The following is a 26,501-nucleotide window of genomic DNA, read 5'->3' as shown; positions in this document are numbered from 1 at the left end:
GGCAGAGCGGAACTACGCCATAGGCGACAAGGAGCTCTTAGCTATAAAGGTAGCCCTAGAAGAGTGGCGCCTTTGGCTAGAGGGGGCACAACACCAGTTTACTGTCTACACAGACCATAAAAACCTAGAGTACCTGCATCGGGCACAATGACTCAACCCATGGCAGGCACGTTGGGCCCTATTCGTCACCCGATTTAATTTTATTCTCCGTTACAGACCCGCCGGGAAGACTGTCAAGGCCGACGCCCTATCACGGGTATTTGAGTCTATGGAGAATTCTGATGAACCTCAGTTCATCATTGAGCCGTCACGCATCCTTCTGTCTGCCACCACGACCATCCCTCCCGGGAAAACTCTGGTCCCGCTGCACTTGCGGGAACAAGTCCTGGCGTGGGCTCACGATTCCCGCTGTTCCGGTCATCCAGGACAATCCCGGACCTTACAGACCCTGCGCCGATATTACTGGTGGCCTAAGGTCAACAAAGATGTCCGGGCTTACGTAGAGTCCTGCCAGTCATGTGCTCGGCACAAGAGGATCCCCGGTTCGACCCCGGGCTTGCTTCAGCCTTTACCAGCACCTTCGGAACCGTGGACTCATGTGGCAACCGACTTCGTGGTCTATCTGCCACCATCCAGTGGCAACATGTCCATATGGCTGTCGTCGACCGGTTTAATAAAATGGCGCACTTTGTGCCACTCTTCAGGCTACATGGCCTACCTAGAAGTATCCTGTCGGATCGAGGGTCTCAATTTACTGCCAGGTTTTGGAGGGCCCTCTGCCAGAAGTTTGACGTTACCTTAGACTATACGTCTGCTTACCACCCACAGACCAATGGTCTTGCAGAGAGAACAAACCAAACCTTAAAGCAGTTCCTCCGTATTTACATCAATGAGAAACAGGATGACTGGGCTAGCCTGCTACCCTGGGCAGAATTTGCACTTAATTCTCATCTCTCCACGGCTAACGGATCCTCGCCATTTCAGACAGTGTATGGGAAGCAGCCACGCCCGCCGCTGCCAGTTCCCATTTCAGTTACGTCCCCGGTAGCCCAACTCTCTGCAGACAAGTTACACCGCCTGTGGATCTCCACACAACGCGCTCTGATCAAAGCCAGACAGGCGGCAAAAAGGTATGCTGATCAGCGAAGAAGACCATACCCGCCTCTCAGGCCAGGCCAAAAGGTATGGCTGAGCACGCATTTCATCCGCCTGAAGCTGCCATCAGCGCAGCTTGCCCCGCGATTTATTGGGCCATTTCCTATCATCCTACAGGTTGGTGCCGCTTCATATCAGCTTCGCCTTCCGCCTTCCCTCAAGATACACAACACATTCCATGTTTCCCTCTTGAAGCCTCTGGTGTTATCATGGCCTGCCAGCACGCCTCCGACTCCCCAAACTAATGCCTCCGAAGATGACCTCACCTATAATGTCCGAGAGGTCTTGGACGTGAGGAAGCATAGGAAGAAATGGGAGTACCTGTTAGTGTGGGAGGGGTTTGGCCCCGAAGAAAACACTTGGGAGCCATTGGCCAACATACTAGACCGAGGCTTGCTTGAGCAATTCCACAGAGACCATCGACTAAACCCAGGCCTCCAGGAAGGCGCCCTAAAGAGGGGGGGTACTGTTGTGTTCCACGCCCACGGATGGCTGCGGGCGCGCTCCCCTACCTGACCACCACCCGCCGCGGCAAGCATCAGGAGGAGAGCCGTGGTCTGGTGCTGTTGTTCCCGCGCGTCAGCGCGGGCCCCCAAGGTGACCGCTGGGCTGGGAGCTGTCCCTGCTCCTCCTGCGCGGCATCAAACAGCTTCTTCCCCGCGGCTGGAATCCAAGATGGCTGCCACCATCTTAGGCGCGAGGCCGTGCCCCCTCACTAGATTTAAAGGGACCTGATCCCTTTAACTACTTTCAATGAGCCCGAGCAGAGGAAGTATAAAAGGAGGCTTCCTCTGCTCATTCCTTGACTTAGCAACTTTTGGGTTAGTCAGGTCTGCTTGCTTCGGTGAGTTCTTCTACTTCGGATCCTTGTTCCTGTCTTGTCTTGGTGTTTTTGGTTCCTGACTTCGGACTGGCAAGCGGTGATTCCTGGTGTGTGACTTCAGACTGGCAAGCGACGATCCCTTGGTGTGTGACCTCGGACTGCTAAGGGACGACCCTCTGGCACTTGACCTTGGACTTCTTCTTGACCATCTTCTCCAAGGGCCCACCTAAGTCCCAGTGGCCCGGGTCCCTACGGGCTCCTCCCGGGGGGACCACGGGCTACCAGTGGTGAAGACTCAGTTCCTTTCCTCGATGCATTGACTCTTCGTCTGCCTCCACAGTCGCCTCATTTTCCAGTGCCGTGGGTCAGCTGGTCACATCTTCTGTTCCTGCCTCGCCACCCGACGGGAGAACCTACGGATCTTCCTCCTAAGGTATACCATCCTCCCATCGGCCCAAGGGTTCACAAGCCTGAGCATAACATGAAGGTATAAAAATGCTAATAAACTAAACTAATAAACTAAACGTATCTAGTATATTTTGTGTGTGCTTTGAGTTTGCATGTATAGCTGTAGCATGTGCATGTGTGTATCTGTATTGTTTGTAGATATTTCAGATTTACCTGTTTTGTTGGAAAATTCTCCTTCAGAGCAAGGGATGCAGTCAAAGCAGCAGATCGGCTTCTGACTCTGAAGAACTTTCCTGAATCCAGGAACACAACTCTCAGAGCAGACAGAGCGGGGGGTCTGAGGAGAGACAAAAACGAGAAATCCAGTCATATTCCATGTTTAGCACTTGATTCTCTTTCTGAGGGACTCTGGGCCTGATTTACTGGGGCTTTTTTCCCATGTTGAGTCCAAGGGAAAATAACTTAATAAATAAAGCTCACTATTTGTTCTGCTCTCAGAAATTTTGGTGACTGATTTTCAAAGCCATTTATGCACAAATCGTGCTCCTATGTGTGTAAATGGCTGTTCGGAAAATGTCATAATGCCTCTGTATCGCTCCATGGTGAGACCGCACCTTGAATACTGTGTACAATTCTGGTCGCCGCATCTCAAAAAAGATATAATTGCGATGGAGAAGGTACAGAGAAGGGCTACCAAAATGATAAGGGGAATGGAACAACTCCCCTATGAGGAAAGACTAAAGAGGTTAGGACTTTTCAGCTTGGAGAAGAGACGACTGAGGGGGGATATGATAGAGGTGTTTAAAATCATGAGAGGTCTAGAACGGGTAGATGTGAATCGGTTATTTACTCTTTCGGATAGTAGAAGGACTAGGGGACACTCCATGAAGTTAGCATGGGGCACATTTAAAACTAATCGGAGAAAGTTCTTTTTTACTCAACGCACAATTAAACTCTGGAATTTGTTGCCAGAGAATGTGGTTCGTGCAGTTAGTATAGCTGTGTTTAAAAAAGGATTGGATAAGTTCTTGGAGGAGAAGTCCATTACCTGCTATTAAGTTCACTTAGAGAATAGCCACTGCCATTAGCAATGGTTACATGGAATAGACTTAGTTTTTGGGTACTTGCCAGGTTCTTATGGCCTGGATTGGCCACTGTTGGAAACAGGATGCTGGGCTTGATGGACCCTTGGTCTGACCCAGTATGGCATTTTCTTATGTTCTTATGTTCAGTACACATAAAAGTACACATGAGACACAGTTTGAAGTGAACTGGGGAAAGGCATTGAGTGTAGGGCACTCTTTTCAATTTTAAATTGTTTGCACATAACTTCACCTGCACAAGTTATAATCACAATTCTATGGCTGAGTTTGTTCGCGTACCAAAGCACGTACATGTGAGAATTCAAATTGAACTTATGTACATATGTTCACATAAAGAATTTGGGTTAAAGTCTGTGCCTAGAAGGAACTCCACTCTGCACTGCTCTGTTATAAAATGACCCTCCCAGTGTACTTACTGCAACATCCTCACAGTTTCTGCAGTGAAAAGAGCAGGTCCTATAGTGATGTCAGGTAAGATAGTTTTGGTTCAATTTGTTTAGTTCATTTTTGGCCCATTTTGTGGCTGAATTTCTGGTAGTGGGGAGATGGGTTCCACCATCCTCATCAACTTTCTTTATTACCTGCCTTACCATAAGAGTGCTTTACAGTAGGATCTGAGTAAAAGCAAAGCACAAGACCTAGAAGATTATTCTCCCTCCTGCACCCCCGCCCCACCTGTTCCCCTGTTTATGGAATTCTGGATTGTTTGATAAAATTTAATATCATAGAAAGGTAGAACTTAAGAAACTGTTTAAGATGTGATTCCTGGGGTCTTTATTCAGGATTATCAGCACAGGCATTACCTATATATTTACAGTTTTATATTAAAATCACCCTTGAATTAAGTATTCAGTATTATGTGCATTTTATTATTATTGATTTTATTTTTTTCATTTGTACTATTATTATATACAGGATAATATCCAGAAAAGAGGTGAGTGGAATGATCTGCAGCTACATTTTCCAGGAAAACGTCTCATGGATATTCAGCAGGACAGTCTCCAGATGAATGTACACCTAATATCATCTGGATAACTTTAGATGGATAACTTTTAAATTTAACCAGCAAAGTTTGAATATAATGTTAGGTGTACAGTTTCTTAAGCATGTGTACATGGAGAACTTTAATCTTAACTGGCTATATTCAAACTATAGAATATACAAACTACAGGGATTTATTGTGTTGCTAAATAAACTCTGGCATCCAATATCTCTGCGAGGAATCTCTCCAAGGAACAGGTTGGGATACCAACATGGGCAGGTACCATTTTTACTTAAAATTTGCGAGTCAGTTTTTGTGGTATAGTGCTTGTAATTTACAGTCAAGTGTTCTGACAAAGTGTCCTCTCGCACTGAGGACAAGTCTCCCAGGGCTTCTGCCCAGGAGGGAAGGGTTAGGTCAGCCATCATAGTTGGTGATTTAATTATTAGAAAAGTAGATAGCAGGGTAGCTGGTGGACGTGAGGACCGCCTGGTAACTTGCCTGCCAGGTGTGAAGGTGGCAGACCTCACGCATCACCTAGATAGGATTAAAGACAGTACTGGGGAGGAGCCGGCTGTCATGGTACATGTGAGCACCAACGACATAAGAAAATGTGGGAGAGAGGTTCTGGAAGCCAAATTTAGGGTTTTAGTTAGAAAGCTGAAATCCAGAATCTCCAGGGTGGCAGAGCTCCAAAGTTTCAATTCGTGGATGAGATGATGGTGCAGGGAAGAAGGATTCAGTTTTCTAAGGAACTGGGGAAACGTTTGGGAAGGGGAGACTTTTTTGAAAGGATGGGCTCCACCTTAACCAGAGTTGAACCAAGCTGCTGGCACTAACTTTTAAAAAGGAGATAGAGCAGCTTTTAAACTAGAAGAAGGGGGAAAGCCGACAGACACTCAGCAGTGCATGGTTCGGAGGAATGTATGCTTGAAGGATACTAATGAAACAGGCAAGTTAGGCATCCCAACAGAGAGGTTCCAATAAAAGCAAACGTAGTCCATGTGCCTATATGTAAAAAATCACTTGAACTAAAGATTTCCAAATTATCCTGAACAACTGAAAAGCAGGTTGTTAATACAAACAAAAAACACACTCTGAAAACTATGCCAACCCGGTTAGCCTTACTTCGGTGGTGGGAAAAGTAATGGAGTCACTGCTGAAAGAGAGAATAGTGAACTATCTACAGTCCGGAGAATTGATGGACCAGAGGCAACATGGATTCACCAGGGGAAGATCCTGTCAGACAAATCTGATTGACTTTTTTGACTGGGTAACCAAGGAATTGGATCAAGGAAGAGCACTCGATATCATATACTTGGATTTCAGCAAAGCTTTTGATACGGTTCCTCACAGGAGACTGGTGAATAAAACGAGAAGCTTAGGAGTGAGTGCCGAGGTGGTGGCCTGGATTGCAAATTGGTTGACGGACAGAAGACAATGTGTGATGGTTAATGGAACCTTCTCTGAAGAGAGAGCGGTTTTAAGTGGTGTACCGCAAGGATCGGTGTTGGGACCGGTCCTGTTCAATATCTTTGTGAGCGACATTGCAGACGGGATAGAAGGTAAGGTTTGTCTTTTTGCGGATGACACTAAGATCTGCAACAGAGTGGACACGCCAGAAGGAGTGGAGAGAATGAAACAGGATCTAAGGAAACTGGAAGAGTGGTCGAAGATATGGCAGCTGAGATTCAATGCCAAGAAGTGCAAAGTCATGCATATGGGGAGTGGAAATCCGAATAAACTGTATTCGATGGGGGGGAAAGGCTGATGTGCACGGAGCAGGAGAGGGACCTTGGGGTGATAGTGTCTAATGATATGAAGTCTGCGAAACAATGCGACAAGGCGATAGCAAAAGCCAGAAGAATGCTGGGCTGCATAGAGAGAGGAATATCGAGTAAGAAAAGGGAAGTGATTATTCCCTTGTACAGGTCCTTGGTGAGGCCTCACCTGGAGTACTGTGTTCAGTTCTGGAGACCGTATCTACAAAAAGACAAAGACAAGATGGAGGCGGTACAGAGAAGGGTGACCAGGAAGGTGGAGGATCTTCATCGGATGACGTACGAGGAGAGATTGAAGAATCTAAATATGTACACCCTGGAGGAAAGGAGGAGCAGAGGTGATATGATACAGACTTTCAGATACTTGAAAGGTTTTAATGATCCAAAGACAACAACAAACCTTTTCCGTAGGAAAAAAATCAGCAGAACCAGGGGTCACGATTTGAAGCTCCAGGGAGGAAGATTCAGAACCAATGTCAGGAAGTATTTCTTCACGGAGAGGGTGGTGGATGCCTGGAATGCCCTTCCGGATGAAGTGGTGAAGACCAGAACTATGAAGGACTTCAAAGGGGCGTGGGATAAACACTGTGGATCCATAAAGTCAAGAGGCCGCCAATGAAGAGTGGGTGACTCGCCATAATGATGGCTACTGCCTGGAGACAATACCCTTATTCAATAAACATACACATGCTTACTGTGACTCCAACATCGCTCTAAGCTTCAACAGCAAGAGGAAATGTGGAAAAAAAGGATTTGCACTCACAAAGAGGGGAATAGCTGGCTTGTTACGGCGGTTACTACCCCAAACCAAATAAGCCTGATACTTCACTTTCAATGCATATACAGCATAGTTCTCTGCTTCAACGGCAGGGGAGAAGAAAAAAGGGTTCGCACTCACAAAGCGGGGAGTAGCTGGCTTGTTACGGCGGTTACTACCCCAAACCAAATGTGCCTGATACTTCACTTTCGATGCATATCCAGCATAGCTCTCTGCTTTAACAGCAGGGGAAAAGAAAAACTGATGCTTCACGCATATCCAGCATAGCTTCAACGGCAGGGGAGAAGAAAAAAGGATTCACACTCACAAAGTGGGGAGTAGCTGGCTTGTTACGGCGGTTACTACCCCAAACCAAATGTGCCTGATACTTCACTTTCGATGCATATCCAGCATGGCTTTCTGCTTCAACGGCATGGGAGAAAAACTGATACTTCACGCATATCCAGCATAGCTCTCTGCTTCAACGGCAGGAGAGAAGAAAAACTGATACTTCACGCATATCCAGCATAGCTCTCTGCTTCAACGGCAGGGGAGAAAAAAACCTGATACTTCACCATATCCAGCATAGCTCCCTGCTTCAACGGCAGGGGAGAAGAAAAACAACCAATAAGGGCTGTATAACATAGTCTGGGTAAAACAAATAAGCATGGGTGTAGCTTGCTTATTGCCGCGGTTACTACCCCTACTACCCCTAACTAATCAAGCTAGATATTTCACTTGGATGCAGCTCCATCACTGCTCTCTACATTAATGGTGGGGGTAGAAGGGAAATAGAACCAGGAGCTAAGAGAAACAGATAAGTATGAGAGAAAAAATGTGTGAAGCTTGCTGGGCAGACTGGATGGACCGTTTGGTCTTCTTCTGCCGTCATTTCTATGTTTCTATGTTTCTATAAGTCTAAGAAGTAAAATGGGAGAGTTAGAATGTATAGCAGTAAATGATGAGATTGACATAATTGGCATCACAAAGACCTGGTGGAAGGAAGATAACCAATGAGACAGTGCTATATCAGAGTACACATTATATCGCAATGATAGGGAGGATCAACATGGTGGAGGTATGGCACTTTATGTCCAGGAGGGTATAGAGTCCAACAGGATAAAGATCATACAAGAGACTAAATGTTCAATAGAAATCCCATGTGTGTTGGGTAAGAGTATAGGAGTATATTACCATCCACCTGGACAAAATGGTCAGACAGATGATGAAATTCTAAGAGAAATTAGGGAAGCTAACCAATTTGGCAGTGCTAGAGACATAAAGTTCCTGGATGTAATAAATGACTGCTGCATGGAGCAATTGGTTCAGGAACCAATGAGAGAGGGAGCTATTTTAGATTTAATTCTTAGTGGAACTCAGAATTTGAAGAGAGGTAACAGTGGTGGGGCCACTTGACAATAGTGATTATAACATGATCAAATTTAAACTAATAACTGGAAGGGGGACAGTAAGTAAATCTACAGCTCTAACACTACATTTTCAAAAGGGAAACTTTGAGAAAATTAGCTAGAAATTAGCTAGAAAAAAACTGAAAGGTGCAGCTGCAAAGGTTAAAAGTGTTCAACAGCCATGGGCATTGTTTAAAAATGCAATCCTAGATGTGCAGTCCAGATGTATTCCACGCATTAAGAAAGGTGGAAGGGAGGCAAAATGATTACTGGCATGGTTAAAAGGTGAGGTGAAAGAGGCTATTTTAGCCAAAAAAATATCCTTCAAAAATTGGAAAAAGGATCCATCTCAAGAAAATAGGATAAAGCATAAACATTGTCAAGTTAAGTGTAAAACATTGATAAGACAGGCGAAGAAAGAATTTGAAATGAAGTTGGCCATAGAGGCAAAAATTCATCATAAACACTTTTAAAAATATACCCGAAGCAAGAAACCTGTGAGGGAGTCGGTTGGACCATTAGATGACCAAGGGGTAAAGGGGGCTCTTAGGGAGGATAAGACCATTGCAGAAAGACTAAATTAATTCTTTGCTTCCGTGTTTACTCATGAAGATGTTGGGGAGATACCAGTTCCAGAGATGGTTTTCAAGGGTGAGGAGTCAGATGAACTGAACCAAATCACTGTGAACCTGAAAGATGTAGTAGGCTAGATTGACAAACTAAAGAGTAGCAAATCACCTGGACCAGATGGCATGCATCCTAGGGTACTGAAGGAGCTAATAAATGAAATTTCTGATTTATTATTTAAAATTTGTAACCTATCATTAAAATCATCCATTGGACCTGAAGACTGGAGGGTGGCCAATGTAATCCCAATATTTAAAAAGGGCTCTAGAAGCGATCTGGGAAACTATAGACCAGTGAGCCTGACTTCAGTGCTGGGAAAAACAGTAGAAACTATTCTAAAGATCAAAATCGTAGAGCATATAAAAAGACATGGTTTACTGGAACACAGTAACATGGATTTACCCAAGTGTTTTGGCACTCTGCGCCTGCTTCAGGGGCCAAAGAGCTGAACAATTGTAAATACAGTAACATTATTAAATGTATATTTCCCCGAGAGTAGTAGTAAAATACAAACAAAAATTTACTTGTGTGACATAACTTTCTTCACGATGCTACCTTGTTAGTCAGACGACATCCATTATCGCTAGTGAGCATTTTAAAGAGGCGAAGGACCAATCAACTTTGTTGAGAGGGCTAGTTCCACCCGCACTATTAACTGATCTGGTAAAACTTGCCACAGAGGTGCTAGCAAACACACTCAATTAAACCACTTAGTTTGTGGTAATGCAAATGTAGTAAAGGAAAAACCTTTTGTGCATTTTTAGCCAGCAAATTCGGCTATTGTATAGAAGGAAAAGATTAGGGATGTGAATCGTTTTTTGACGATTTAAAATATCGTCCGATATATATATATATATATTTTTTTTTTATTTTATTTTTATTGCATATTTAAACAAATTTACAAGAAGTTTCTTGATTAGGAAATATAGGGTTACAGAAAATAATTTCACATAGTATTTTTACTACAAAACAAAATAACCTTCCCCCATAAAGCTTTAGGAAATCGTGGGGATATTTTTTAAATCATCAAAAATCGTTAAAGAGTACGATACAATAGAAATTCCCCTGATTTATCGTGAAAATCGTTAATCGGGTTTGTGTCCACTATCGGGAGTTATTTGGGGGGAGGGCGGGAAAACCGGCACACCAAAACAACCCCTAAACCCACCCTGACCCTTTAAAACGAATCCCTTACCTTCCCCCACCCTCCCAAACCCCCCCAAAATGTTTTAAAATCACCTGGTGGTCCAGTGGGGGCGCCGGGAGCGATCTCCCGCTCTCGGGCCGTTGGCTGCTACTAATAAAAATGGTGCCGATGGCCCTTTGCCCTTACCATGTGACAGGGTATCTGTGCCATTGGCCGGCTCCTACCATGTGACAGGGGCCGGCCAATGGCACAGATACCCTGTCACATGGTAAGGGCAAAGGGCCATCGGCGCCATTTTTATTAGCGCAGCCGGCGGCCCAAGAGCGGGAGATTGCTCCCCGCGCCCCCACTGGACCACCAGGTAATTTTAAAACGTTTTGGGGGGGTTTGGGAGGGTGGGGGAGGCTAAGGGGTCAGGTTTAAAGGGTCGGGGTGGGTTTTTTGTTTATCGTATCGGGCGCAGCCAATAAACAAAAAACCAATCGGGCCGGATGATAAAAATTATAAGATTTGAATCAGAACCGAACCGATTCCAGTTCCGATTCACATCCCTAGATAAGATCACTTGACTAGTCTTCTATTAAGTCCTCCTAATACATTGCACTGCTTTTTCATAGTCCTCTCCAAGGTTGAAGTTTTGAAATCAACTATAAAGGGATCTTTTGTAAGTTCTCTTTCACGTCATTATTAGCATTGTGAGCATTGCAATCTCACTCTTTTTCTAACGCTTTTGTATAATCTTTTACTAATGCATACAATTTAGGAATAAATAGCATTATTATCGAAGTAAAGCTGACAATCACACTAAGCTGCTAGATAAAACAATAAATTTGTAGAGACACAAAAATAAAAAAGAAACCTTTAAAAAATTTTTTGTATTTTTAACCAGCAATCTCAGCCATGTATAAGAAAATGATTGCTTTGCTGATCTTCTATTCAGTCCTTTGAATTCACTTCTTCACTTAATCATAGAACTCTAAGGTCCAAATCTTAAAATCGGCAATAGAAGAAGTTTTGTAAGTTTACTTGCTTGTCATTACGGGCTTGCTGAGCGCTGCAATCACATTCTTATTCTAGCACTTCTTAAAGATCTATAATATTAAGCATTAAATAAGATCCTGATGGATGTTATCATCATGAGGCGTGTATAATCAGTGTTTTGAAGAATGAATTCTATGGGGATGACTAGCTCCATTATAGCAAAAATGTACCGTTATGTATGCTTATGACCAAGCCGGTTAAAAATACAAAAAATACAAAAAGACATATAAAAGGGTTTATTTTTTATTTTTATGTCTCTACAAATGTATTGTTTTACCTATGAGCTTAGTGCAATTGTCAGCTTTACTATATTTGATAACAAATAGTGACATTAATTCCTCAATTTTATCCATTAGTAAAAGATTATACAAAAGCGTCAGAAATAGAACAAGATTGCAGCGCTCACAATGCTAATGATGACGTGAAAGAGAACTTACAAAAGATTCCTTTATAGTTGATTTCAAAACTTTGACCTTGGAGAGGCCTATGAAAAAGCAATGCAATGTATTTGGAGGAATTAATAGAAGACTAGTCAGGCGATCTTTTCCTTCTACACGATAGCCGAATTTGCCAGCTAAAAATACATAAAAGGTTTTTTTCTTTACTACATTTGCATTACCACAAACTAAGCAGTTTAACTAGAAAATTAGTGTGATTGCTAGCACGTCTGTGATGAGTTTTACCAGATCAGTTAACAGTGGGGGTAGAGCCAACCCTCTCAAGAAAGTTGATTGGTCCTTTGCCTCTTTAAAATGCTCATTAGCATTAATGGACACCATCTGACTAAAAAGGCGGCATCGTAAAGCAAGTCTTGTCACACAAGTACATTTTTGTTTGTATATTGCTACTATTCTGGGGGAAATATGCGTTTAATAATGTTAGTGTATTTACAATTGTTCAGCTCTCTGGTCCCTGAAGCAGGTGCACAGCACCGAATCATTGATAGTGTCGGGCGGGCTCTACCTGCAAGGAGACACCTATTATTGACATCACTAAAGACAGTCCTTGGATAGTATAAGTTAAGTTGGAAACATTGCAGAAACTGACCAAAGAAACATTGAATTGTTCATTTAGGAGAGCTGCCTTGGGCTGGTAAACTTTAGCTAGTTCTTTGTCAGAACGGTTGACTGTAAATCACAAGCACTATACTGCAAATATTTATTCACTAATTTAAAGGAAAAATGGTACCTGCCCATGTTGGAATCCCAACTGTTACCTTGGTGAGATTCCTCGCAGAGCTCCCGGACACCAGAGTTTATGTAGCAACACATTAAATCCCTGTAGGTTGTATATTCTTAGTCTAAAATGGTTTTTTTTTAGGCACTAGTTCATTTTGGTTTATTCAAACTGTAGCCAGTTAAGTGGTGTAAAAAATGAAACTAAAAATAAATTCTTACGGGCCTGCATGCCCAATCCCCCACCACCTCCCCTGCTAAATCATTTAAACTGTGGGTCCTAGTGTCCAAATTCCTGCCCCCCCCCCCCACACACACAAAAGAAAAGATTATTAAACTGTTGCAGGCCAATTGGTTCAAGCAGACTCCTCACCACCACCCCTCCTCAAATTCAGAAATAAACCTCATCTTCTGGGCTCTTTCTAATCCCCATCCTTCCCCCTCCCACCCAAAATCTCATCACAAATCCTCCCACATCATCCATCACCCCAAAAGACCCCTGGGCTCTGTAAGGACAGTAAATGGTACCAATCCTGGTGCATCCAGTGTTGCTGTGAGGCTTCAAATCAACACCATTAAAAGCAACTTTGCTGGTTCAGCTCTAAGTGTGTGAAATGCCCTAAAACATTACGTCAGTTGCATCCTTCAGAAAACTGGTGAAAACATGGCTATTTGAAGCATTATTTGGCTAAAGTCATGAACCCTATTTAGTCTGCGTATTTATATCTAAATCCTGCCCCACTATATTAAACTCACTCTCTTCATATATTGCATCTGATGTTCCTGATGTGCTTGTGTAAAATCCTCTGTGCCTACACTGCACTAAATCATTGTTCTGCATTTTGTTTATTTATTTATTTGTTGAGTTTTATATACCGTCATTCGGTAGAGCCATTATAATGGTTTACAAAAATATACATTTTTCTTAGCAGTTGTGCAACAGTAAAAAAACAATTTGAACAATATCAGAAGTAAGCATATCAGTCCAGAGAGCATTTGTATTAGAAATATCTGCTAAAGGCCCTGTAATATGTTTTGGATTCTGGTTGGAAAAGTGTGACTTGCCTTGCCTTGACTGCAAAGCTGATAGCTTACAATGCTATCCTCCTCCAGTTTCAGTTTACGTTTATGGAGTGCCATAAATAATCTCCTGAAAACTGAATATAACATGCCAAACCTGGTTATAGGAAGGATGCCACAAGATGGCACTTTGGTTCACAAAGAGCTGCTGCCCACTTGAAGCTGAAAAATTGAATTTTCCAACAGAGATGCTGCTTAAGGAACCATTAGGGAGCAGGACCCAGTTTATGATGTCATAGTTAGCTGGCCCATTCCCTTTGTCATCAAAGAAGATCTCATATCCATCAGTGGTTTTAAAGTGAACCTCCTTAATGTATTGGTTGAGCTACAAAGAGAAACAAATGGTTAGAAAATTCTGTCTCAGTCTAGACTTGAAGCCTTGACAACTATGGCTACTGCTCACTTATTTCAAACTTTTGCCAATTCAATCCCTTTGTATGTCGTTAATCATATATCCAATATAGAGGTAATTTTCAAAAGAGTTACACGTTAAATATAATATACTATCATAGCAATTTTAAGAAGCCATTTTCGCATGTAAGGTGCACTTACTCGAGTAAATCATATGAACAATTCAATGGCATATATTGGAGCAATTTTCAAAAGCCCACTTACACGGGTAAAGTGCGTTTACATGAGTAAAACCAAATTTAAGCAGGAATGCTTTTTAAAAATACCCTGTATTAGGTGAATTTTAAAAGCCTAACGTGCACCAAAACCGCGAGATACACACATAAATCGACCACTGAGCAGATTTGAAATGTCACCCAAGGACACGCATCTCTCCCACTGCGCACACAAGTAAAAACGTTTCCAAAAGGAGACAGAGCATGGGTGTGGTCTGGCCAAGAGATGTGCACGTAAATACTTATGCTCCCAGGCACATGCTGGGATCCCCTGCAGCGTTACTTTACTACTGCTATGGAAGACATGTAAGTCATAAAACAAAACATCTAGGCTAGTCAGCTGGGTTTTACGGGTTAGGGCTAACAGGATAGAAGTGAGGCTATTAAACTAGGAGGGGGTGCAGGTTCTAGCTCTTAAATGTGGAACTGGGAATGAACTGGGAAAACTAGCTATGGTGTCGGGGCGCATCCCTCGTAAAATTTCCCCATTTATGCGGTAGAAGCAAGATTTGCGTGTATATGTATGTATCCATTTAAAATAGAGTGCACATGTACGTGCATCCAGGCTATTTTATAATGTGCATATATATACGTGTACATTATAAAATGTACGCATCTCTGGGTGCGAGCCAACGAATGCACGCCATGTGTACCCGTGCACTTGTTTGAAAGTTACCGGCCCTATGTGCACATAGTTTTTGAGCATAAAAAATGTGAGTAGATGTGATACCTCATTGACTTAAAATAGTAAGAGAACATACATTTCAGAAGGATAAACACATTGTAGAGATATTCACCACAGCATAATCTGCACCACCATAAAAGCATGGAAAGATAAAGCATCACAAGAGCACAGGAAAGCATAGAAATGGGTCTGCAGGGTGATCATGCTCTACACCCTCCATAATTAGAGTCAGGATTTCATAATCCATGGAAATTAATTACCCTGGACACAAATGCCAAGCTCACAATTAAGGACAGTGCATCTCTCTAGGTGACCTTGCTCACCTGCTAAGTCTCATAAATCAGTGCAGACAATTACTTCAGACTCAGGACTGTCTGGATACCATGCACTGTATATCAATTCTATGCCCAATGCAATCCCTCACCAGGGTATTTATTTATTTTACAATCTTACAGCCCACAGATTCACACAAGTTCAATGTGGGTAACAATATATATACAAAATTCCCCACAGGGAAGAGCCCTGTGGGGACTCGCACAATAGGCTAGGTCTCAGCAGTAATGGACACAGAGAGAAAAGGATATTTATTATACTGCTTTGAGGAAGATTGCCCTTGGGATGGGCAGTTTGGCACAGTCCAGAGTATGAATTACCCAGAGATGATATCCAGTAGCAGCCCACAGAGCGGGGTGTGCTGGCATCTGCTTTCTCCAAGTGCTTGCTTTAGTGTAGGTCTGTAGTGGTCCACAGAGCGGGATATGCTGAGAATCCACACTGTAGATGACAAGCTTGGAAGGTAGATTCGGTAGTGGTCCGCAGAGCGAGGTACGCCGAGAATCCACACTGTAGAAGACAAGCGAGGCAGGAGGGACAGGCAGGGTACCTGCAGTACTCACTCTGAAGAAGCAGAGACTGGAACAGAGAAGGCCCTCTGAGGAGCAGGTGACCGGAAAGCGGCAAGGCCCCCAAGGAGCAGGTATCTAAGGCATTCAAACAGGAACACTGGAACAAACATGCATCTGCAAAGTAAAGGAATTCAGCAGGAAGGAAGTCCTTGCTAACTTGTAGGAAGGAAGGTCCGGTAGGTTTAAATACACCCAGGCAGTGATGTCATGTGGAGGGGACGCCCCCGAGGTTTCCTCCATGACATGCATAAGAGAGGGGTTGGCACGTGCGCGCATGCCCTAGGTTACTCCCGAATCAAAATGGCAAATGCAATCGCCCACGCCATCCAGGGATGACAGGGAGGTCGGCGTTCAGAGGTGGAGGTGGCCATCTTAGCAAGAGTTGCTGGAGCTGGGAAAAAAAAGGTGAGCAACAGAGGGCGCAGCTGTCTACAACCGACAGGCACAACAAAAACATTATCATTCAGTTCAATGAGAAATATGCATACAGTAAACACACAGCACCATAAGCCCACTGCACTACTCATGTACCCCCAATCTCCCATTTTATCCCACCCTTGCCAACCACAAGAAGAGAAAATAAACAAGCCTCCTGTTAACACCGATGCTCCCAGTAGCTCAGCCATTCCAGCAGGGAACCATCTTAAAAATGAAGAAGACAACTTCTAGCACAAGGGGATACATTTTGTACATATTTATGCCAAACATTCAAAAAAGATCTTCTATGGGCAAAAAAAGAGCAACTTGATAAGAGTTTCCATTTTCATCAACCAATGAAGTTGATTGCGCTAATGCCAAAAAGAAGGCCCATCATAACCCTTCCAGATGGATAAGATTGACTTTGTGCCCATAAGAAAAGCTTTCCTCACAAATATCTTTTCCCTTTCATTTCTCAGTTGCAGTTGTGAGGAAAAGTCGTGAAATAAAATGATATCGGCACTGCAGGGAACACTTTGGTCTAGAATATGACCAAGATAAGAAGCCCCCTTACACCAAAATGTTTTTGTTCAAGGCCATGTCCAAAATACATGTATTAAAGAATCTGGGCCTGCCCTGCATTTTTCACATAATTCAGTATCTATCAAATGTGCTCTGTGCACTCTATCAGGGGTAAAATAGGCCCTACATAAACATTTGAAACACATCTCTCTCAAGTAAACATTCCCTGTGAGGCCTCTTATTCTTTTAAAACAACCCAGTAAAGCATCTGCAGATGAAACAGACAAATTCCCTACTCCAGGACGTGGCTAATTTGAGACTTGAATTGAATAACTGCTTCTTGAAAAACCTTATGTAGTTTTGAGAAACTTTATCTGTTTCCTTTATAAAAAAAAATTGGTTAGAGCCAACAGTGAGATTAAGATAAATTCTCTTTAAAAAGCAAACAGAATGCCTTAATTGTAGGTAGCAAAAAAAATCTGCATTACTCAAAGATAACTGCTCTTTTATTTGCTGAAAGGGCTGAATTGTACCATCAATACCCAAAACATGTTGTATATGAGTAATTCCCCAATTTCTCCCGATCAAAAAAGATGTTTACATTATCTCCCACTGGAAAGTCCTTGTTACCCTGAATATACACAAAAGGAGAGATCTCCAAACTTCCGCCCCCCCAAACTCTCATAACTTTTTTCCATAAACATGGGAGCTATCAAAACACTATCTCGCACACCCATCAACAGTTTGTTGCTGCTGCATGTAACACATAACATAAAGTAAATCCATACACAAATTAGATTACACAGAGGTGGGAAGCAGCCAGTCTCACAGAATTCTAGCCAAGCAGCTTGATCATATCATTTGACATTTGGAAGGCCTAGGATCCCCTTTTCCTGTTCTTGTTTCAACCAATGTAATGGAATTATATGTGACAGGGGTTGACCAATGGCACCGGTAGCCCCTGTGACATAGTAAGGGCAAAGGCTATCGGCACCATTTTGAATACTGGCAGCCGATGGTCCGAGTGCAGGAGGTCGCTCCCGGACCCCCGCCGGACTTTTGGCAAGTCTTGTGGGGGTTAGGAGGGTCCCCCAAGACTTTCCAAAAGCCCCTGGTGGTCCAGCAGGGGTCCAGGAGCGACCTCCTGCATTCGGACCGTCGGCTGCCAGTATTCAAAATGGCGCCTATAGCCTTTGCCCTTACTATGTTACAGGGGCTACCGGTGCCATTGGTCAGCCCCTGTCAGATGGTAGGAGCACAAGATGGCGCCGGCCATCCAGTGCTCCTACCATGTGACAGGCGCCATTTTGATTAGTGGCAGCCGACGGCCCAAGAGCGGGAGATCGCTCCCCACACCCCCACTGGACCACAGGTAATTTTAAAATGGTTTTGGGGGGGTTCGGGAGGGTGGGGGAAGGTAAGGGTTTAGTTTTAAAGGGTTGGGGTGGGTTTAGGGGTTGTTTTGGCGTGCCGGTTTTCCCGCCCTCCCCCCAAATAACTCCCGTTAGTGGACACTAACCCATTAACGATTTTTCACGATACATCAGTGGAAATTCTATTGTATCGCGCACTCTAACGATTTTTGACAATTTAAAAAATATCGGACGATTTTTTTAAATAGTCAAAAAACGATTCACATCCCTACTTTTTACTGCTACCACAAAACCCACCAATTCCCTATTTTCACCCTTCCACCCTTCCAGTTCCCCATCCCTCCCCTCCCACATTACTTCTCCCTTTTGCCCTCCAACTCTACCTACCTTTCTGCCTCTCCCTATCTAAAGGATCCTGATCACTGACAACACCTAGGGACCCTTTCCATCCAACCTGCAACCTCTTTATACAACTTAAACTAATAGACTAATTCTCCCGACACTCCCAAATATGATCTATTATAACCTCCAGACCTCTCATTAACACTGTCCCCTAATACTGTATAGTCTAGACCCAACATATCATACCAAGATAAAACCACAGCAGAAACTGGAAAGTATGAAGTCTTGGCAATGCTCCCTGTGCATAAATTATGCTGAAGCCAAAATAAAACCCAATCCAAAAAGAAACTGCAGTCCAAAACAAAAATTACAATTTTTCCTAATAGTTTCATTTGCTGTCTTTAATATTCTAACCAGAACTTCTCCTGAGGCCAAATCACCTCCCAATGTACAATATCACAGATGATCCAAATATGTAGTAACAAGTCAAAAAAGAAGAAAACATCTTTTAAGGTGTTGGAACAAATGCTTCATAGCAGATCTTGAACATAAAGCAGTTCAGCCTTCAAATTATAAAACCTGGTAGACAACATGTTGGGAGTTATAAAGCATCAATCTCACATGATCATACAACACTGCACCAAGACCTTCATCCTGAAGGCTGATTCCCAGAGGAAGACTCCTGCAATGATTTCTCAATTTCAAGTGCAAACTCTTTGGCTTCAAAGGTAGAAGTAAACTATTTGATTTCTCCATGATAATGGACCCATAACTGCACAGGATAAAGTAGGAAGCATCTCAATTTGAGACCATGCAACATGGGACACAATGGAGAAAATTCTTAGCATTGTGCAGAGAGCTTAGGTGAGTATTCTTGAAAGATCACTCCCTTTTTATTACTGTTAAATAAGCTTTTTTCTACTTCAGACACCATGGATCATCTCGACTATGTGCAAAGTTTTGGACTTGCACTATTACCAATCATGGTCTGGTGGACAGGTTCCTTCACTGGACCTAGCAAGTGTGCTTGCTCAATTCGAAAGCAGCCATGTTGTGTCTTTAGGTCCAACTCGCTTTGCAGCCTGTCCTCCATTAAGCCATTAAGTTCTCTGTCCTGAGCATTCTCTGGAATGCCAATAAATCTTAAATTATTTCAGTGGGAACTCTTTTCCAGGTCCTCCAGCCACTCTTCACACATTTTTAGTGCCAACTTCACCATTGCACGTTCTGTGGCCACGCCTTGCAAATCATCCTGAGAATCATAAACTCTTTGTTCCATGTCAGCCTTTTTCTCTTTTATGTCTGTGTAACCCCCTCTTCAGGTAATACCGATGGGGCCATAAAAGTAATTCTTGTACTCTTGGTGCCAATGGCTAACTCAAACTCCTTCACACAGTCCCTTTCCCTGGGGCTTGGCTTCTTTAATGACACATGGGAGGATGGCTCCTCCAGGCCCTAGGTAGCAGGGGTGACACTAATTCTTTTCCCTGGTAGAGGTATGCCTTTCCTATCAGTTTGGTGAATGTGAGTGCCAAACAAACAACACTGGAGACTATGGGTGACTGTGAAAAATATTCTTTACTGAAGGTGATTCTGAATGGTAATTGGCACAGTTCACTCAGTTCTAATCTCACAGGTGGCTGTTAAAGTTTTTTCTCTTTGTATCTGTGCAATGTCTTCTCTCTTTAGTGTGGATTGCCTTCCTGAGTTCCTGATTTTTGAGTTCCTGAGCTCCATCCGGTCTTCCGTGTTCCATGTCTCCTTCCTTCGTTCCTCGGACTGATCCTGGCTTGACTTTGGACTGGACTTGGACCACGAGCTACACTGCCTGCCTCAACCCTTTCCTGGACCTTGACCATGAGCTATGCCACCTGCCTGACCCTTTCCTGGACCTTTATCACAAGCTACAATGCCTGCCTCAACCTTGCCTGGACCTTGACCACAAGCTATGAGCCTGCCTCGACCCTTGCCTGGACCTTGACCATGAGCTTCACTGTTCCAGACTTCGGCCTGAGCACCGGCTTCATCTCTTCACCGGGACTTCCTTCGCTGCAGAGGCCCCACCTAAGTCCAGCCAGCCCTGGCATCCAAGGGCTCAACGCAAGGGGAAAGAGGGCTGGTAGTGGTGAAGCTCCAGCTCTGCCTCTGCTCTCTACCAGCCTCACCTACCGATGGTGGGGAGCTGTGGGCTCCTCCCCACAGATAGTGTCAACTCCCCCTCGGTCCAAGGGTCAACCAGCATAACATTATTATAACTTCACACATGCACCACCATAGATGGTGTTCTCCTCAGACAGTGTACCCTCTTTAGTTACAGTATGTTGCTTTATCTCAGCTCAGACTTTGGACAGTATTGTATACAGGAGCTGCCTTCCTCCTGGAGACATGGGCTTGGTCTGGTTATATCCTCTCCTGGATCCCAGCTCTTATTCCCCAGTCTCTGGCTATGTCCCCTGAGACCCACCTGCCCTGCAGGATTCCACCCACAGAACATACTCCCTTAGTGGATTTAAGGTGGATCAGGAGTCTAGCCTGGTCCTGCACAGGTAAATAGGGGAACACTAGGGGCACTGCCTTACATACCCCTCCCCATCCCATATCTTACATCCCATCCAGGAGAGTCCAAGACCTCCCAGTCCCCTTCTCTTAAAGTTACCATCGACCTCAGCATGACTACCACCCCCCTGTGCCGTTCATGTAGTGCACATCCTGAGTCCTTTAATTCAGTCCTTTGCTGGCTCTATGTTTGAATTCCACCCTGATGGAGCTATAAGGACTGACTGTGGAACTACCGTACTGGTTCTGCTATCACCAACTGTACCCATTTCTTGGCTTCTGGTACTGAGACCCTCTTGTATCCTCTGTCGCTGGAGTCTCTGCAACACCACCATCTGGGCTCGCCATGGCATCTCTCTCTTTCCTTTTTGGGCCCTCTCTGTCTCTCTGGGCTTCTTACAGGAGGTATTTTGGAGGTCCCGGTAGTGTTTTGACATCCTACAAGGTCTTCATCCGACCCGCCTGTAGGGCTAACTTCTAACTTCCTGCTACTGCTTTCTCCAGGGCCGTTTGTGTTGCTCACTTTAGGGCTCTCTGTGACCCCCCCTCTCTCAGGGTTCTTTACAGACGTATTTCTACACTTCTCACACCCTCAGCGTCTTTCTCCCAACTCTCTGTGGTGCCAATCTCAGACTATTGCCTTGACTAAGTCTGCTCACCAAACATCTCTGCCTACCACTCATCCAAATCCCCCATGAGTTGTTGGTACTCTTTGTCCAGCCCATGCTACTCTGTAGTACGCCCTCTTGAGTACTCTGTTTTGCCGCTTCATGACAAGGCCACAAAGCTCCACTCCACATAGAAGTTGACGATGTCTCGGCGTACTTCCTGGTTCCATGTTTGCTCGGCCCAGGCCTACTGACTCCTTGCCAGGCTTTTCTGAAGCTCCTATGACCCTCCTGGAGATTCTGGATCAGGGCCTGCCAGCTTCCTTCAGTCATGCTCTCAGATTGCTGCTTTTGGGACTGCAATACCTTGGTTGCTCCATTCCAGATTTTCCTGTGGCTGCAAACCTTCCCTGCCGAGTGGCTTGCTTGCTAGAAGAGGGCCCCACCCGGCTTCCATTCACCGCACTAACAGCCCACTCTGGCAGCTTTTACCGGGCCATGCCCTGCCAGCTGGTTCAGGGTCATAGAGATCAGTTCTAGTCTACATTAGTATCTCTTGGACCCCCATTGCACTATCACCCTTTCTTTCGCCATTTGACCAATAGGTTGTAATTATTAACATGCCAGATCTTTTAGAGTCCACCAAGAGCTTGGCCAGGCCATTAGATATCAAAAATTCCATCAAAGTTTTGGTTGACGCCATCTGTCTTCACCCTGAACCAGTTGGCAGCTGAGACAAGAGAAGATTTAGCAAATGAAGGTATGAAACAGCAGCAAGAAAGCAGCACAGGAGAGATGCTGTAAATGCACCTTCTCCCAGCTACCCTCTTCGTTTACTCTCCTATTGTTCCATCTTTTTAAAAAAGCATTCTTAAATTGTGAGCCTGACTATTTAGAAACAGGCATTGCTTTTTTAATATTTATATTGTATAATTGTTTTAGCCTATCTCCATAGGAGCAGGTACATGGATGTATTTAGTTTTGTAAATCATGATCCACTCACTATAAAGGGAAAAGCAACCAAAGAGAGCAGTAGAGTAGAGGGAGGAGTGAGCTGTTTGTTCAAGAGCAGGGAATGAAGGGAAGGAGAGATGAGCTTCCATATATCATTAAAACCCCTCCTGCCCCTCCCAGAGGATGCCAGTGATTGGTCAATCAGATCATGGGCTCCAACAGCACTGAGTACCACATAGCACGCTGGGTATCAGATCCAGAAATTGTTGCATGGTCATGTAGTCCTGACCAACATGCAGCCAAGTCAAGGTGAGAGGGGTGGACCTCCATGTAATCAGAAGCCACAAAATAGTGCGGCAAACTCCCCCACTGACTGGTAAATACAGATAGTGGGGCTTAAAGAGGAAGAGAGAACAGGGTACAGAAGTCCCATTACCAACAACTGCTGAGCACTCTTAGTGGAAAGCAGGGGTCATTTATGGCAGACCATGCATATAGTCCTTGTTGTGCATAGGAATTTATTGTACTCTGTATTGTTTAACAATTTGTCCCTCCCTCAAGTAGCTATGTTACACAAAATAAATATTACAATAAATACAAAAAATACATTATAGTTATTAGAAAAGAATCAGTCAGGAGGGTTTACCTGCCATGGTGGAAATTCCAGTTTTAGATCCCCCCTAAGTTGAGACTTGGCTCTGTACATGCTGTGCAAAGCATGAGCCAGTGCATAGACTGAGGCATAAAGACTGTAAGTGAACTGAAAATTATTCAAATCAAACTGCCAGCGTGAAAGGTTAGACAGCGTCTCCTGTCCTGTGCAGTTGGGTAAATCTGAATGTTCAGTCCCGTTCAGTAGCTCACACTGGAATGCATCCCTCCACAGATACTGCAGAAAGGAGGGATCTGGGAATGTGGATGGGTGGAGATTATGGAGGAAATCCTGGAAACCTGGAATTTCTCCTCTATGACTGGCAAATGCTACAGAGCCGTTCAGTGTGGTACAAGGTAATAGGATGTTTGGGTAAGAGATGGCAGCAGAAATGAGCCACACTTTGCCAGCAATAATTTGTGACCATATCAAGCAGATTAGTAATGCCAGACCATTCTGAGTACTGTAAATGACAACCACATTGGCTAATGAATTATAGACTCTGTCAGCAATCTGGTTAAGTCTTGTGAACTGCTCAGCTGTATAACGTATGACAAAAGGTAACTTTTCCAGGAAAGCCACACAGTTTCCACTCCTGATAATCTCCCTCTTCAGGTCCTCACTGCCCCTCTGATCACTCCGATCATCTGATGTGAGAATCCCCACCCAGTTCCATCTGAAGTGGTTCAGGAGCTGAATCAGACCCTGGAACTGAGAATAATCATTAGGAACAGTGCGATAAAAGGACGGGAACTCAACCCGGTCATTGAAGAGCTGGTCCATAGATCCATAACTGATCTGTGATTTAAAAAAATATAAAATAAATAAAGCAGCATAAAACACAGGAGCTCTTCTGTTTTCTTACTTTAGCCATAGTCTCAACCAGTTTGTGTGCTGCACACAATTTTGTGGTTCAAACCAGCAGACATACTATTAAATCTGGTCACACACCTAAGTACAAGAGCTCAACTGGGGAAAATAAGAGCTTTGTTTTCTTCTTTTTGTTAGAGAACGTAGAAGACAAAATTGGTAAAACAATGAAATTAAAATGATTGCTCCATATGGAAGCAGAGTCCCCAAAGCCTACCACGAATATACTAAGATAGTTCAATATAAAGATATCCATGCTGTGTATTGTGGCAAACAACCTACTGATTTCTCAAACAATACTGGAGTTATAAGTCCCTATATGCAGTGGGGTTAAACAAGGAGGGGTAGATTTTTTAAAAAATTGTGTTCGCGTACTTTTGTTTGCGCACCAGGCGCAAACAAAAGTACGCACGTAGCCGCGCGTATCTTCTAAAATCCTGGATCGGCGCGCGCAAGGCTGCCGATTTTGGGCAGCCGGCGTGTGCCGAGCCGCGCAGCCTGTCTCCGTTCCCTCCGAGGCCGCTCCGAAATCAGAGCGGCCTCGGAGGGAACTTTCTTTCGCCCTCCCCTCACCTTCCCCTCCCTTCCCCTACCTAACCCTCCCCCCGGCCCTATCTAAACCCCCCCTACCTTTATCCATGGATTTATGCCTCCCGGAGGGAGACGTAAATCCACGCGCGCCAGCGGGCTGCTGGCGTGCCGAGACTCGACCTGGGGGCGGTTCCGGAGGGCGCGGCCATGCCCCCGAAACACCCCAGGCCGAAACCACGCCGCGCCCCGCCCCCGAAACGCCGCGTCATCGGGTCACGCCCCCGACACGCCCCCTTCCAAAAACCCCGGGACCTATGCATGTCCCGGGGCTCTGCGCACACCGGTGGCCTATGGAAAATAGGCGCGCTGGCGCACAAGGCCCTACTCGCATAAATCCGGGCGGATTTACGCGAGCAAGGCTTTTAAAATACGCCCGGGACTGCATAAGCCTGCCCTGAAGTAAAGGAGACAGCTGTTAACCCTATTGTGCTAGTAAATTTCACAGATATTTTATGAGCAAGAAACAAAACAATCATTGTTTATATTTTGGTGCTATTATTTTCTTTGAGCCAGTGATATGCTAAGTCTTATAATAAAGATAAAAGAATAGATTTTTTTCCTATAACAAACTTAGGGCTGATGGTTTTTACTTCCAGTTTTGCTTCAGATAGACCCAGTCCTGGACCATCAGGAGCAGGTGAGTTGAGACCTCACTCCTGACAGGGGTTGGTTTTAAGTATCAGGGAGTGGAATGGGAGGCCCGGGAACATGTGGCATGTGGACCGGCCTATTGCGACTGCAGGTAGGTGGGAGAGAGTGGGGGGAGGAAGCAGAATTAATATCTACATCTAAAAAGGAATGGATTAGAGGGGGGACAGAAATCTGCTGACCATAGCAGATTTGAATATTTTAGAAGGGGTTTGTGGGGTAAATGGCCTGAAGAGAGGTTAAGAATCAGACCACAATCCCCTTTACTTTTTTTTGTTGTCTGACAGTGCTACTTAACCAAATATCTTTGAAAGATATTTAGCTAAATAGGAAGTTTTCTGGCACATACGGTCAGATAAGTTTAGATCTGCTCCGAAGCAGGTCTAAAATTATTAGGGATGTAAAATCGTTTTTTGACAATTTAAAATATCGTCCGATATATTTTAAATCGTCAAAAATCGTTACAGGAGATATATAATAGGAATTCCCCTGATTTATCGTCAAAAATCGTAAATCGGGGGAAGGGGGAGGGGAAGGGGGAGGGCAGGAAAACCGGCACACTAAAACATCCCTAAAACCCACCCCGACCCTTTAAAATAAATCCCCCACCCTCCCGAACCCCCCCAAAATGTCTTAAATTACCTGGGGTCTAGTGGGGGGGTCCCGTTGTGATCTTCCACTCTCGGGCCACGGGTGTGTTGAATAAAATGGCGCCGGCGCTACCTTTGCCCTGTCATATGACAGGGCAAAGGTAGCGCCGGCGCCATTTTGGTTCCTGTCCCCCGACGTCACGAGCGTAGGAGATCGCTCCCGGACCCCCGCTGGACCCCCAGGGACTTTTGGCCAGCTTGGGGGGGCCTCCTGACCCCCACAAGACTTGCCAAAAGTCCAGCGGGGGTCCGGGAACGACCTCCTGCACTCGAATCGTGTTGCCGTAATGAAAAATGGCGCTGGCCGTATGGCCGGCGCCATTTTGCAATACGGCAATATGGCCATACGGCCGGCGCCATTTACCTTTGTCCTGTCATATGACAGGGCAAAGGTAGCGCCGGCGCCATTTCTATCAACGCACCCGTGGCCCGAGAGTGGAAGATCACAACGGGACCCCCCCACTGGACCCCAGGTAATTTAAGACATTTTGGGGGGTTTGGGAGGGTGGGGGATTTATTTTAAAGGGTCGGGGTGGGTTTTAGGGATGTTTTAGTGTGCCGGTTTTCCCGCCCTCCCCCGATTTACGATTTACAGGATATTTAAAAAACAAAAC

At 44.5% G+C, this 26,501-nt stretch overlaps 1 protein-coding gene across 1 annotated transcript in view; it reads right to left on the bottom strand.

The window, feature by feature from the left end:
• LOC115083303 (vomeronasal type-2 receptor 26-like) overlaps nucleotides 1–26,501 on the bottom strand; it is a 71,670-nt gene that overhangs the window by 10,620 nt on the left and 34,549 nt on the right. The window contains exons 4-6 of the mRNA XM_029587107.1: nucleotides 23,123–23,926; nucleotides 13,586–13,813; nucleotides 2,600–2,723 (exon numbers count right to left, since the gene is read on the bottom strand). Of these exons, the coding sequence (XP_029442967.1) occupies nucleotides 2,600–2,723; nucleotides 13,586–13,813; nucleotides 23,123–23,926 (1,156 nt within the window). The remainder of the gene's footprint in view (nucleotides 1–2,599; nucleotides 2,724–13,585; nucleotides 13,814–23,122; nucleotides 23,927–26,501) is intronic.

The sequence above is a fragment of the Rhinatrema bivittatum genome, chromosome 2 (assembly GCF_901001135.1).
Source record: "Rhinatrema bivittatum chromosome 2, aRhiBiv1.1, whole genome shotgun sequence".
Taxonomy (NCBI): domain Eukaryota; kingdom Metazoa; phylum Chordata; class Amphibia; order Gymnophiona; family Rhinatrematidae; genus Rhinatrema; species Rhinatrema bivittatum.
This window is presented reverse-complemented; position numbering and strand designations above follow the sequence as displayed.